At 42.0% G+C, this 14,436-nt stretch overlaps 1 protein-coding gene across 1 annotated transcript in view; it reads left to right on the plus strand.

Annotated features, from left to right (window-relative positions):
• eif2ak3 (eukaryotic translation initiation factor 2-alpha kinase 3) overlaps positions 1–14,436 on the plus strand; it is a 41,036-nt gene that overhangs the window by 7,772 nt on the left and 18,828 nt on the right. Inside the window, exon 2 of the mRNA XM_031280308.2 lies at positions 6,226–6,355. Within this exon, the coding sequence (XP_031136168.1) occupies positions 6,226–6,355 (130 nt within the window). The remainder of the gene's footprint in view (positions 1–6,225; positions 6,356–14,436) is intronic.

Below are 14,436 nucleotides of genomic sequence, written 5' to 3' on the forward strand. Positions count from 1 at the left end.
ACTATTTCTTATTTTGATTGCTCTCTGTAATAATGTTGAAGTTGTTATCCAGTGTGCAGAGGTTTGAGCAGCAGTGGCCGATGCTGGGATGTGATGTCCATAATTATGTCTTTGTCACTGACTTCCTGACTCTCCCTGCACTTGATGAACACTGTCTGGGTTATAGAAGAGCTTGTCTGCGTGTTGTTTCCTAACTGTGTGCAGTGGCATAAATAGTAACCAGTTCTTCATAAAAGTGATTGCTGAACACTATTGGTTTTTCAACGTGTTATCGAGAGGAATGAGTTTATTAGGTCAGTCAGTGGCTATTTCAGTAAGTCGGCAGGACCCATCCTGCAGCACTGCAGTATGGGTGGGGCAGAGGCAAAAAGGTGGGATACTCAGAGAGGGAGGGAGGGAGGAGAGGAGAGGATGAAAACATGGAGTTAGCTGGTAGTTAGTAGGACCACGCTGTCTTGTTTTCACTCTCGATGGCTCCTCACTGCTTAGCAACAACGAATCAGATCCTCGGATCGGAGCTGCAGCCCAGCCAATCAGCCGCCAGGAGCGTGGCGCCATAGAGTTTGGATTTTACCACGTGTGAGATAAAATGGGTTGGAGAAGGGAGCGCACTTATGCAGGAGGGGAGAGTGAGAGAGAGGGTGATGGCAACACTTTTAAATGGTGTGTGTGTGTGTGTGTGTGTGTGTGTGTGTGTGTGTGTGTGTGTGTGTGTGTGTGTGTGTGTGTGTGTGTGTGTGTGTGTGTGTTTTACGCTAGTACTAGATTTTTTTATTTTTTTTTAACCACACCCTTTGCTCTCTGCTGCTGCGGTGGTCTGCTGCAGTGACCCTGATGGATGTGAGGCTTCAGCTGCTGTGACAAAAACCTAAAAAAAAACAATTATCACTTGATTATTCAACAAGGTTTAGAGGACCGTTGTAGAAAACATTCAAGTCACATTAAGCTGTCTTTAAGTGCAGCTGTTATGTCATCTCTGATTAGTAATCACTTTTTTCTTTTTTTAACCCGGGACATTTAATCTAGTCTTACTGCAGGTGTTCATTTATTTTAGCATTTTTATTTTAGGCACATGGGAGCACATTCATGTTTGCTAAAGAAAAAGACCAGTTTCTGGTTTCCTGCTGTGCTGTGCTAACTGCCTGCAGGTCCTAAGCCTTTTAATATCCTGAATTAAATGATGGGATTACCACATTAAAACATTTAAACTTTCATACCCAGGTTACTGGTGTGTTTTTTTTTCTTTCATTATTTTCTGAATAAAGACATTTTAAAACCTTATCTGTAAGAATGTGCACAGTTGAACGCAAGGCACTTCCCCTCCTGCTGATGCAGCTGCTGGTGCTGGGTGCGGCCGGCTCAGAGCTGCATCCATAACTTTCTCCCCACGTGCTCCCCATGTTCCCGTATTTTTGTTCTGCCTCTCGGTGGCCGCGCGGCAGCAGAACTCCACACTCCAGCGTGCACCCAGGCTGCTCGCTGTTGCATGGTTACAGGCAGTTCTGCTCTGCCATTGGCTCCGAGTCTGCAGAGTTGCCCACCCATTGGCTAAGCAAGGAGAAAAGCGGCGCTTCCATTGGCTGCTGCTAAGTGCAAGGCTGTTACGATTGGTGCGGCTCGACGGCTCCCGCTCCTTGGAGACTTGGCCTGTGTAAACACTCTGGTTGCTTCTTTCAATGGAGTGTGTTTACCAGCAGCTCGGTTTTGCGTGTGTGTGTGTGTGTGTGTGTGTGTGTGTGTGTGTGTGTGTGTGTGCGTGCAGACTGAGGCTGAGTGTCTCTGAGGAGCAGAGAGTCTGGTGAGAGCGAGGCTAATTGGCTCCCTGCTCTGCCATACGCTTTGTGATTGAAGAGACGCTCTGCACTATTATGACGCTTTGACAACATTATAGGCAAGGACACTAACAACCCTCAGTGTGTTGGCAGCTTCACTACTTTCCCTCTTTCTCCCTCTTCGTTCTCCATTCCAACGTCTTCTTCAGCGTCTCCGCCGCCTGCATCTGCCAGAGTCGACGGCAGCAGCCCCACAGGCTACATGTTATCCCTTTGGTGACGAGCAGAGCAGCAGTGTCTTGGGGCTCAGACGTGGAAAATAAATGATACAGTAGGGCTGTTTGTTTTGTTTGAGTTGGTTTTATTGTTCGGTTTAGTACTATTTTTATAGCTACTCCCCCCCCAGCCCCCCCCCCTTTCCCTTCCTCCACTGCTTGTTTTCTCCATTACCATCATGATACCTAAGTTGTAGACTTAAGTGCCCCCAACCCCCTCTCTACTCCTTATCCTTTATCTGGAGTACAAAGAATCCACAAAAGCCTTTGATCTCCCTCCGAATGAAATTCTTCTATCTCTCGCGCGCCCTGTTTCCATCTCTGAAGTTGAACTTGATGCTCTCGGTGACTTCTGCCTCACTTCTACATTCACAGCGTGACTTGGAGGGGGGCGGGGCCAGCCGAGCGGAGGCCGCCAAAGGCTGCCACCCTCTCAGAGAGCCGACTGCTTAGCAACAACCAATCAGCCTAATATTTTTGGCAGGGTCTCGCAGCCAATCGAGAGGGTGAGAACAGGCTTTAGCGCTCTGTTTTTATTGGTGGCTGAGAGGAAAAACAATGTTTTTCTTAGTACTCTACACTTGAGTGCTAGTGGCAATGCTGATAATGCTAAAACCAGATTTGGGGAGATAATCTTGGCTTTGATGGGGCGGAGAGACACATGGCTCATTACTGTTAAGTGATCCTATTTGCATTTTTATGCAAACTTCCCAAAACCAGTTGAGCTGAACAAAACTAGCTGGTCCAGAGCAGCAAGTGTAACTCCCTGTGAATGTGTGAGGGACTACATTGAAACAGAAGCGAAACCTTCCTAAAATTGATTTGCACCCTCTGAAACAATCAATTTCTTAGTTTTCCTAAGGCTTAAACATCATTGAACATGCTCCTTCCCCTTCATGACTGAAGAGTGTTCGATAAGTGAGATCAATAAGGGATTATAGCTAGTCAGTAGCAATTCACCTGCTCAGTCTAAATGATGGATAGCACAGGTGATGAAAATAACACTCGGCTCTGTTGACAGCTCTTGCGCTGCGCGTAAATAAAGGGAGATGAATTTCATTATTTCCTAATTTTTTTCAGTCTGAGCTGTAAAAGTATAACATTGTCTCTTCCCTCAGCAACTGCTGTGTAGTTGCCCTCGAGGGAGGCAGTTAAAGCCCCACATGCCCCAGTGGCCAGCAGTGGGAAGCTGGTTGGGTCCCAGCTGTGTGGACGTGAAGCAGTGGGTGCTCAGTTCCTGTGTGTGTGTGTGTGTGTGTGTGTGTGTGTGTGTGTGTGTTAATGTGTGTGTTAAATAAAGCTAAAAGCCCCATTAACAGCATCTCCTCTAGACAGATACAAATCAATAGTCAGGAGGTGGCCCCTGCCATAGCTCAGGACATGATTGACAAGCAATGCGGCAAAGCCCTTAAGAGTTAGGCAAAGGGTGGGGCTGGATGTCTCCATTCACTCAACTCACTTAGACTGTTTTTAGCCTGGAGTTACTAGATGAAATAGAATCTTGCCGTGTGGTCACATAAAGAGGAATAAAACTCATTTGGAGAATTTGTACTTTCCTACCAATGGAGAAAATCCCTTCACCAAGTAAATGTTTTTGGTAGAGCTACAGAATTAATTGGGGGCGGGACAACTGAAATCTAAAAATCCATCACCACAGTTATTTCAGACATTGTTTCTCAGAGGTAACGTGCACTGGTGCTGTGAGAAATATGTAGCCCATACATCATCTAAGGGAAAACGCTTCCAACTGCTGCATCTCATTACCCCCCCCCTCCCCCCGCATTTTATTTTTAGCTTCTCACTCTGTCTCTGCCAACAATGCCTCAGAATGAAATATGTGGAAAATATGTCCACTTTATTTTTGAAATAACAGTATGACTTTTTTTTTTTTTTTTTTTTTGATCTCTGATGGTCAAGCTGTTTTTATTATATCCAACAGTGCCTAAACTCACAAACATCTGTGAAGGTAAAATTACGCACGGTTTGGTGGTTTTCTTAACAGCACTATTATGGCATTTTTTCTCCTTGCGGGCAGTCAAGCCAATATTTGTGAACACTAATTTTCTGCTAATGTTGGAGAGCCCAGAAGAAAGCCGAAAATGTCGAATCCAACGCCCCTGGACTTTGTCGATAGATGAAACTTTTTTTGTGGTTGTTTATTAAAATGGTGTGGTTTTACATGTAAATGAGCCTAATGTTATGGCAGTATTAACAGCCTGAGAATAGTATCCATGTCAATTCCCCCTGTGTGCTCTTAACAGTCGCTGTTTACCATCTGTTTCAGAGCATCACCAGTGTGCTCTTCCCATACCTGAGGTGCAACAAACTGTTATGCCTTTCCTGAAAAAAAAGGGGATAACAATATAGTCCACTTTAATAAAATGATGACAGAAGAAAAGCAAATCATTTTTCAGAGCTTGTAGAAATGAAGTCACCATTGTCTGCCTGCCAGCTTTTTCTTTCTTTCTTTCTTTCTTTTGATTTTGAGACTAAATCTTAAACTCAGTCCCAGGGGGGTGCGCTCGCTCTGTGAGACAGTTAACATAAACATTTTTTAAATTGTGAGTAAATGGGGAAAAAAAAAGTGACGTGTTGTGAGCAATAAACTATACTCAATCAATCTAGTTCTTCCATCCATTATTTTTTTCACTCACCTCAAGCTCTTTGAACAGAGTTTACAGTTCCTGTATCCCATGTCTCTGTTTTATGGAAATAAGTTGCTATGTATGGGATGTCTGGTCAGGTTTGATAATCCTCAGGTCTGCTCCCATCTTTAATCAACATGCCGCCCATACTAGCTGACAGGATGGGGTTTGTCATGGCACAGGTGTGCTGTTGGCTGCAGTTGAAGGACACCCTGATTTGCAAAATAAGGTTGAGGACTAGAGGGGGAAAGACAACATCTGCACCCCCGCTTAACAATTCTTCGCCCTTTAGTGTCTTGTATTTGATTGCATTAAACACAAACCCCCACTGTGACGATAGGTCAACACTGGTGTATTTTTTAATAAAAAAACACAGCAGTGAGAGAGCAAGACAGTCTTGTCAACATTCAGGGGGGCGACCCCTAGCTCACCCAGTAAGAGCGTGCGCCCCATGTAGGCTGAGTCCTTTTCAGCGGCCCGGGTTTGAGTCCGACCTGTGGCCCTTTGCTGCGTGCCATCCCCCATCTCTCTCTCCCACCTTTCCTGTCTATCCACTGTCACTATCAGATAAAGGGGAAAAGCCCCAAAAAACAATCTTTAAAAAAAAAAAAAAACATTGGTGCCCAGGGCTGCAAAGAGTGTACCCATGCCACAGTAGTGGTGTAAATCACAAGTACGCATCCCAATACAATATTATATTGATTATTTGGACAACGATATAATATTTGCTGTAATCACAAAGTCTGCCACGATATGATTTTGATTTGATTCAATTCAGGGGCTTGCGATGGATATGAGACAATATCATTAATGCCCATTTAAAGGTACAATATGTAACCTTTTACCATCAAAATGTCTAAAAATGACTATACCTATGTTATATATATTTTGTTGAGTTGTGTACTTACTCTATCCCAAATGTTTCCAACAATGTTCAAACCCAGAGAATTCTGTAATTTTATTTCTGACACGGGACATTTCGTTTAGTCGCCTGTCAGTGGCGTCCTTTGACCCCTCTAGTCACTATAACTTCCGTCAAAACACAGGAACCCAGATGATGCGTTAGAGAGTAATTGTAAATCATACAATGTCACAGAGAGTTATACTCAGTAACTGTAAAACTGCTTTTTTTTCTTGCCGCATGGCTTCATATTTTCATTGATTACATGCCACTTTGCAGCACAGTAATACAGCAGAGACCTTATTTATTGATACATTTCAATATGTGAAAAGTGAAAAGCAACCTCAATATGATTTGACAATTTTATTACTGAGCTCTTTTAGACATTGAAATTAAAAGCAAACTATTCGTTTTGATAAAAAGAATAAATAGAAAGTTGGAATTTTCAAAATAAAGGCGCATCTTGAGATGACGATGTGTATCGATATTTTCCCTTTGCGTCGATCCTATTGGATCGTTAATCATTGAATTGATATCGTTACGCTCCTACGCTACAGTATGTAAAGCTGCAATAAGTGTCCCCAAATGCTTATTTTGGACAGTGTGCTGAAGTCTTTGTGTTGTGTCCGCAGGTCTCTTGTGATCATCAGTACCCTGGATGGGCGGATCTCGGCTCTGGATCCTCACAACCAGGGCAGGAAGCAGTGGGACCTAGATGTGGGCTCAGGGTGCCTGGTGTCGTCCAGCCTCAGCAAACCTGAGGTAGACCAACCTTTGCATTATATTAGTGAATGGTAATGCAATCAGAATCTAGATGTATTGCCCTTTACTTCACCATAACAAATATGCCACTCCATGTATAATAATTTAAATAATCCAGATTAGTAGACTAAAACTATAAAGAGTCAACCACAGCCCCTTAAACAGGTTAAACAGACACTGTCCAGCTGATTAAGATCTAGTAGAAGATGGAAAAAGTCCATTTTGTGAGGTTAAGGATGGGGCCTTTGTCTCATAACAAAAAACGTCCCTCCTGGCTTTCTTTCCGTCGACAGTAAGACCAATAAGTGAACTCTGTGCACTTTGAACAGTCAACCAAGGGTTGCTGTTGCTTACATTCATCTCATGTACACATGCATACCCAAGACATACTGTACACCCCCACATAAATCTTGGAGTAGTTGTTTTGCCTGGAGGATTAGCCTCTTTGTTGACTGTGGTGGTTTACAAATACAAGCGCAGCAAGCCCCTCGTCTGTACATGTATACAGAAGCTTAAACCGCCCACACCGACATGCTGAAAGTGAAGTGTAGCCCAAACGCGGCTCTCCCAGATACATGCTAGAGACGTGTTCATGGTTTACTTTGATGTGGACTCGCTCTGTGTGAGAGTTTTGCCTGAGGGAAAAAGCCTCTGATACTAACAAGGGTCGGGGTGGCTGCTGAGATCAGTCTAATGTTTGTCTGCTGCTGTTGGTGAGGCGTGTTTCATTGTAATGAACTCTCTGGCTCTGTCATATAAATACGTTTCTGCCTTATTAGTCTGGTATAACAAAAAAATAATAATCTAGAACCAGTTCATGAAGTTTAACTCCTTTTGACAGGTTGGCTTTTTAGTGGGTGAATTGGTTCTTAACTAGGTGCCATTCAGCCTGAAAAGTCTGCATCTTTTCATCCCAGCACACTAAACTACAGCAGCGAAGTTCACTGATTAGCAAACCTACAATTAGAAGGAGGGAAGGAATCACTGACTTCAGCTGTTGTAGTTGTGGGTTGGAATTAAAAAAAGAACCTTCCAACTTGCTTCCTGATGGCGCGTTGCTGAAAACTGCTGTGCTTGAGATTTAGAAAATAGGAATTCATGAACCCTTTGTCTCGGGTCCTCAGAGGTTATGTTGTGGAGAACCCCTAAAGGCTCCTCAAAGCACTGGAAGTTTAAAGTGCCCATATTATGAAAAAAATCACTTTTTCTGGGATTTGGGGTGTTATTTTGTGTCTCTGGTGCTTCCACACGCATACAAACTTGGAAAAAAAAACATCCATGCTTTTTTTTAGTGAGATACGGGTTTCTGAATGTGTCCTGCCTTCAGTCTCCAGGTGAGCTGTTCAAAATTGGCAGGGCTTTTTACGTCACTAGCCGAAACGAGGTGGCCAACCGTAGCATGCTAGCTCATTCTGAATGGCAAAACACTGCTACAACACACACTAGTTCACCATAATCTACAAAAGAACTACTTCCATGTCCCTGTTCTGTAGGTATTCCACGCAAAGTTGGAAGTGTGCCCTCGTTTAGAAGAAGTCTCCCGGCTAATCCTGCCTTGTACTGACCGAAGTTGTAGAAACAAACTGCTAGCTAGATGATGTGATCTTACCTAGCTACTGAGCATGTGCGACTGCCAACAAAGATGTTACAGCAGTGAGAGGTCTCACTCTGTAGCTAAAACAGAGACCTGAACACAGGGTGAAAAGAGGAGCTGCAGCAATGTGCAGTACAACAAAAACATGGTGTTTTTTGAAAATTATACCATGTAAACCTATTCTGATACAACCTAAAAATGCAATTATGAACCTGAAAATGAGCATAATATGGGCGCTTTAATACAGTAAAGATTGTGAGAGTGAAGTTTAGCTTCTCCACTCAGAATGTAAATTTGACCTTAAATATAAAGTTGCACCCCGCTATATTATCCGCTGAATTACATGATATCACACTTGTTATATGGGAACTGCAGATTCCCATGCTGTCAGTGGAAGGATAATATGATTCTCTATGGTCTGATCAAAGTCTTCAACTTGCTTATAAATCACTTTAAGTTGTTTTTTTGAGCCATGAACTAGGCTGTTTTTCTTAGTTCACAGAAAATTGACTTCTCCGAGATTCAAAGGGCGTTTTTTCTCCCAACGTCAGTTTGTTTTCCTCACCAATAAAAATTTGATAGTGACAAAACAACTTACATGGACACATGCACATGCATACATACATAGAAAGTCATACAATTCGGTAATAACAACAAACTTTTCTGGGCAGTGACTCAATTAAAAGTCACTCATTATGACCCCACTGAACACTGAACTGAAGTGTTTTTAATATAACAAAGCAAACCTACATTTGCTCAAACATATTTTCTCTCTCCGGAAAGGTAGAAAATAATGTGTGAAAATAATTCAAATACTTTTTTGGGAGACATTTACTGTTAAAAATGATTGTCCAACAGGTATTGTTTTGCATATTTAAATCTTGTTTTATTTTTTTTTATTTTGTAGCAAATAGCCTAGCAAGAAGTTCCTACTAGAAAGTGTAACAGGTACAAATCAAGAGAAAAAATTGTTAAACACCGTAACAAAGCATTTTGCTGTCACTGCTTTTCACGGCTGCTTTATAGTCTCTCTGAGGACATTACATTGTTTTTCTTGCCTTTACATCTGTGTGAGACCTCACAAGAGTGTCAAAAACGTCATAGACAGACACACATGTGATACCCTCCCCATCATCCTTCAGTGTGCTCATGTTGTGACAGAGGATGGTGTGTGTGTGTGTGTGTGTGTGTGTGTGTGTGTGTGTGTGTGTGTGTGTGTGTGTGTGTGTGTGTGTGTGTGTGTGTGTGTGTGTGTGCGTGTGTGTGTGTGCTTGAGATGCCTGTCAGCTCTGAACCCAGTGACTCGCTGTGACGTCATCTGTTATGGTCCTCAGAGTGTTTGCTTGTGTGTGTGTTATGTTTATGTAATTTCAAATCTAGTTTTACCCTCTCTGCCCTCCGTTACCTGGGATGCCTGTCTGCTGTGTATGGGAGGGGGGGGCTGCCACTAGCTCCTAACACCCCACGTCTCCTTAGCGCTTAGCAACGGTTTCATTGGTGCATGCCGGATCCCTGAGACACCATTCTGCTCAGTGATTAGAGGCTAGGGGGGGTTGCCGCCGTGCCATTGGCTGGCCTTGACATGCCGGGGAGGAAACAGCCAGTCACCTGCTGCATCCTGCCGAGTATGTATTTGTGTCGTCCTTTTTTTTTTTTTTTTTTTTTTTTTTTGTGAAATGAGGGACAGCAGAGCCACAAACAGCATTGTCTGCAGAAAAGAACCCATCACTTCAAAAAGCCAAGAGTCGCTCTGGGGTGTTACAAGGGGGGGGATGAAGGTTGTGTGTGTGTGGGGGTGTGAGGGTCTTACATGGAGGGAATCGGTGGCAACGTGAAGTGAGTCATGCTGGGGGGGGGGCGGTTAAAGGGATGAAGAAGAATAGGGGGGAGGTCGGGCGATTAGGGGAGGTGAGGTAATGCCTCAGACCAGGGATGATGTCATCACATAACAGACAATACAGACACGCTCACGCTGACATACACACACACACACACACACCTAGTACCTCTGCTGGCACGCAGCGTGAATGAATGAATGAGGAGAGAATTTGATTGATAACTACACAATGACTAACGATTGATGGCCGTGCTGTGGCTGATGTGACAAGCAATAATTCTTCTAGAGCGGCGAAGGAAATGATAAAAGGCCAGATGTGCAGTATTTTTGGCAGAAAGTCGGTCTTTCTTCCGGCCACTCTGATTTTATTTTGATAGTTTTAAAAAAAAAAAAATCTTTTATGTCTGGTTCTGTTCTGCCACTGCCAGTATATATCTCTCTCTCTCTCTCTCTCTCTCTCTCTCTCTCTCTCTCTCTCTCTCTCTCTCTCTCTCTCTCTCTCTCACCTTTAAGTGGAGCAGTAGCCTTGTGGGCCAACAGTGGCACATTAGCGGCAGGTGAGAGCTCACACTGTTTGGCAGGTTCGCTGAATCGTCGACAGCAACACACACACATACACACACACACACACACACACACACCACCGCCCCACCCCCCACCCTACTCCCTCTGAACCTACACCCAGACATTTCCCAAGGGCGGAATACAATGACATGAATAGTAATAATCAAATAATGATTGAAAGTGCTCCAGCTCATTTGGATGACTTTGGATGAATGCCTCCTTCATCCAAAACAAAAACAAAATGTGTATATAAATAGTATTTATAAAACACTAATAAAGATACACTACTAAAGATGAACTAATAATCATCAGTGTATTGCACATATAGTATTGATGCTAGAAAGTGCAAAGACACACATGTTAAACCAGACTCAGACCTTACACAGTGAAGACATGCGCTGGATGCTCCCTGCAGCCTCAAAATAACTGAATGGCTCTGTGGTAGTGTGGTAGTGGATCTTTTTGTTAGAGAAAGGCGCACTCACGCATTCAAAAAAAGAAAAGAGGGTAAGACTTGTATGAGTCTGAGTTATAGCTCCTAAAAAATGAATAGGCATTGGAAATTCATAGCAAAAGAGAGACACAAGGAGAATGGAAATGTCTGTGCTGTCACACTCAGTATTTTAATTCATTTAGAATCTTTTTTTTTTAGGTGACAGGCTCTTTTGAATCTTTTATTTTAATATTCTCTAAAAGTTGTAAATGCTAAATGTAAGCCCTTTCCTGTTTTTATTTTTCAAAGTTTGTCTTTTGTTTTCAAGATGCAACAAAAATATGAAACCTAACACAAAAAACATAAAACATAAAAACAAAAACAAAGACATAAAAAAACAGATCAGGGATGGGTCATTGATCATCATTTTATACACAGCTCATCAAAGAATACCTTTTAATTTGCTTTGATGTTTTCTTTTTATTAAAGAAAGGGTTTATAAAAATACATCCTTTTCCTCAAACCTTATTTCTTTCTGGAATGCTGTGCATCTACAAATTCTGAATAATTAACACGAACAGATTTCCATTTTAATGAAATACATTTCCTCAGCAATAGCTAGCAGGATTTCTGTAAGCTTCATGGCATGGGTACACTATGATTTAAATTAGTAAATGTACCCAACAGACATACAGTCTGTTGGGTAAGTAATAACATCTCAGATTATACTGTAGTCGGATGAAAATTCATAAAATGTGTGACATGGTAAAATGGATTGCAGAAATCTCCCCTTATCTAATCCACACTCCCAAAAAATGAGTTCAGCATTAGATCTATAGGTATGCAGTGTGAGTGGGGAACATAAAGTCAATGCAAAGAAACAAATGTATTGGATGAATGTATATCTGTAGTCGAGTGTAGAAGTAACAGCAACATTTTTCGTCTGGATTTCTCCACGTCAAATAATATTACAGAAGACAACAGAAATTTAAATTGTTTTAAACATTAATTTGAGGGCTTTTATTGTCTTTTTATTACAGGGTTTCCGCAGGGTCTTAAAAACTCTAAAAAAAAATCTAAAATTTCAAAAATGTTAGGCCTTAAAAAGTCTTAAATTCGCTGAAGTATTGTGTTCTAGGTCTTAAATCATTTTAAACAGGTCTTAATTTTCCTACGTCCATGTAACACTACCTTTAATGCTCTTTGAAATGTTTTTTTTTTATTTTTTATTCTGTGCTGTCGTAGTTGTTTCTTACGCTCGTCCAAATATAATTCGCTGTATACGTACAGATTATTAGTACTCCGTGTCGCTTTTATTCAATTTGAATACATTTATTTACTTTGCAGGTACTTTTGTGACTCTGCATTTCGCTGTACTTTTATGGCGTGATATAGCCTAGGTCTTAATCGTCATTCTTAATGGTCTTAAAAAGGTCTTAAAAAGTCTTACATTTGACCTGCAGAAACCCTGTATTAGAGAGAGTGCTGAAAGGGGGGATGACACCCAGCAAAGGAACGTGATTCAGACTCGCATCCTGTGCACTGCCAAGGAGGAGTGTGAATAGTTCAGCCTGCTTGGCGCCAATCAGATCTGTAACTTACATCCACATAACCTTTGACAACTTCTGTTTCTTTTCGTTCAGTTTGACTATTTGCTGATTTAGTGTTTTGTAGGGCGACATGATAGATTGGTCAGTGCAGAAATTAGTGTAATGAAATCCCGAGTCTATGGGAGATCTAAGAAGTGATCCAGGATTGCTGGTGTTGGAACACTTTGCTGGATCAGAGATGGATTAAGGCATCAGGGGCAGGATGACTCATCCACAGCTCTGAGATGTTCCCCTCTGCTGTAAACCTCTTTGCACCCCCTCAGCCATACCAGCATGGTGTGATGTGATGGTTATCATCTCTTCCCCCCCCCCCTTCACTTGCTAAATTTATCCTCATCTTGAATCCAAACCACCCTCCTCCCTCGAAACAGATGACATCACCTCTGCTCCTGGCTCTGCTCTCTAGTAAATCATTCGGCCACACATTTCTCCCTCCTGGCATTTTGTTAATCCACCACAAAGCAACCACACTGACTTTCTTTTTATTAAGTCTGATATCATTTCCAATAGGAGGTGATTGACAGGTCACAGGTTTGACACCAGCAGCACCTGATGTGTCCATTCATCTTTGGAAGCGTCCATTTACGAGACAAGGAATCGCTAATGGGTCCAAATTCTGCTGTTATGTCACGGAAAAGTTTGTTGAAAAGAGTGAGTCACAACTTGGACAGTCCAAATAAACAGGTTTTTGATGACAGTCTTTTTATAATAATGACTGAAGTGCTCGAAGAAAACAATTGTCCCTACACCCCCTGACGAGCTAAAGCTGTGGAGGTCAAATCAGGATTAGGCTCAGGTTTTTGCAATGATGTCATCCTTGCCCCCCCTCCCACACACACACACACACACACACACACACACACACACACACACACACACACACACCTACAGTGAGCACCTAACAGCACACATACAGGAGCACACACGCACATTATCCACAGTTGGACACTTTCTTTTTTTTTTTATAAAGATCCAGGTTAATTACTTAGGCTCTTAGTTGTGTAATGGTCCCAAAGCCTGTGGATTGAGTCCAAGTGTGTGGGGGCTAAAGCTGCTGCTGTATGGGCGGATGTGTGTTGGCCAGTGTTGTCTGTGTGGGCAAATGTTTTTGTGTCTGAACGATTGTCTGAGCTGAAAACGATATTTCAAACCGTAAAAGGTATTTCAAACCATAAAAGGTATTCCAGTAGGTTTAATCTATTGTGTGCTAAGGAGTTCTGCTCTAGGAATATCACAACACTGTGAAACTAAACCCAGAATCTAGATACCTAGATCATTCAGAAAAAAATTCTGAGCCATTTTCAGAAAATAGTGCTTGTCAACCGTTGAACCGTCAAAATGGCATAAATCTTTAATTTTCAAAAGTTATTGATACTGAATTTTGGAAATGTCTGCTTTTACATAGATAAATATCCGATTGTAATACCACCTCACCTTTTGTAGTAATGGCCCTGTGGCTCAGCATAAAAGTTTTCTCAGAATTGTTGGTGTCTTTCTAGTTACATATTTCAATGTTTCCCCTATCATGATGGTCCAAAAATGTTATTCTTCTTAGCACAGTAGAACAAAATTGTGTTAAAAGGGTTCCAAGCATCCCTAAAGCGCTGATCCTAGAATCGCCCCTGGACAGCGCTGTTGAGCAGTGTGTCCTAATGAAATAATGAGTTTCTGCAGCAATGGCAACAGTACCTCACATACTGTTCTGTGTACCAGGGGCTTGTTTCAGAAAACTTTATTAGGGGGAGTCCAGGTGTGGCACAGCATCATCTGAATTGCATTTTCTGGCTCCCTAGTTAGCAAAACGTCAGCAAAGGGCTACATGCAAATCATGGTGGTATCACGGCACAAAGTGAACATAAATTAGCGTAGCTAAGCTACTGGCAATCCAACATCAGGTAGAAAGCTAACACAACCAGACATAGGTATATGTCAATGTCAAAGTAGTTATTGTGGCATTAAAGCTTTTCAAATTAAGTATGATAAGACATCTCTACAATTTGACTTTGAAAACATTTCAAATTTTCAGTTTTTTGAGCAGATTTC

Source organism: Sander lucioperca, chromosome 18 (assembly GCF_008315115.2).
Source record: "Sander lucioperca isolate FBNREF2018 chromosome 18, SLUC_FBN_1.2, whole genome shotgun sequence".
Classification (NCBI taxonomy): domain Eukaryota; kingdom Metazoa; phylum Chordata; class Actinopteri; order Perciformes; family Percidae; genus Sander; species Sander lucioperca.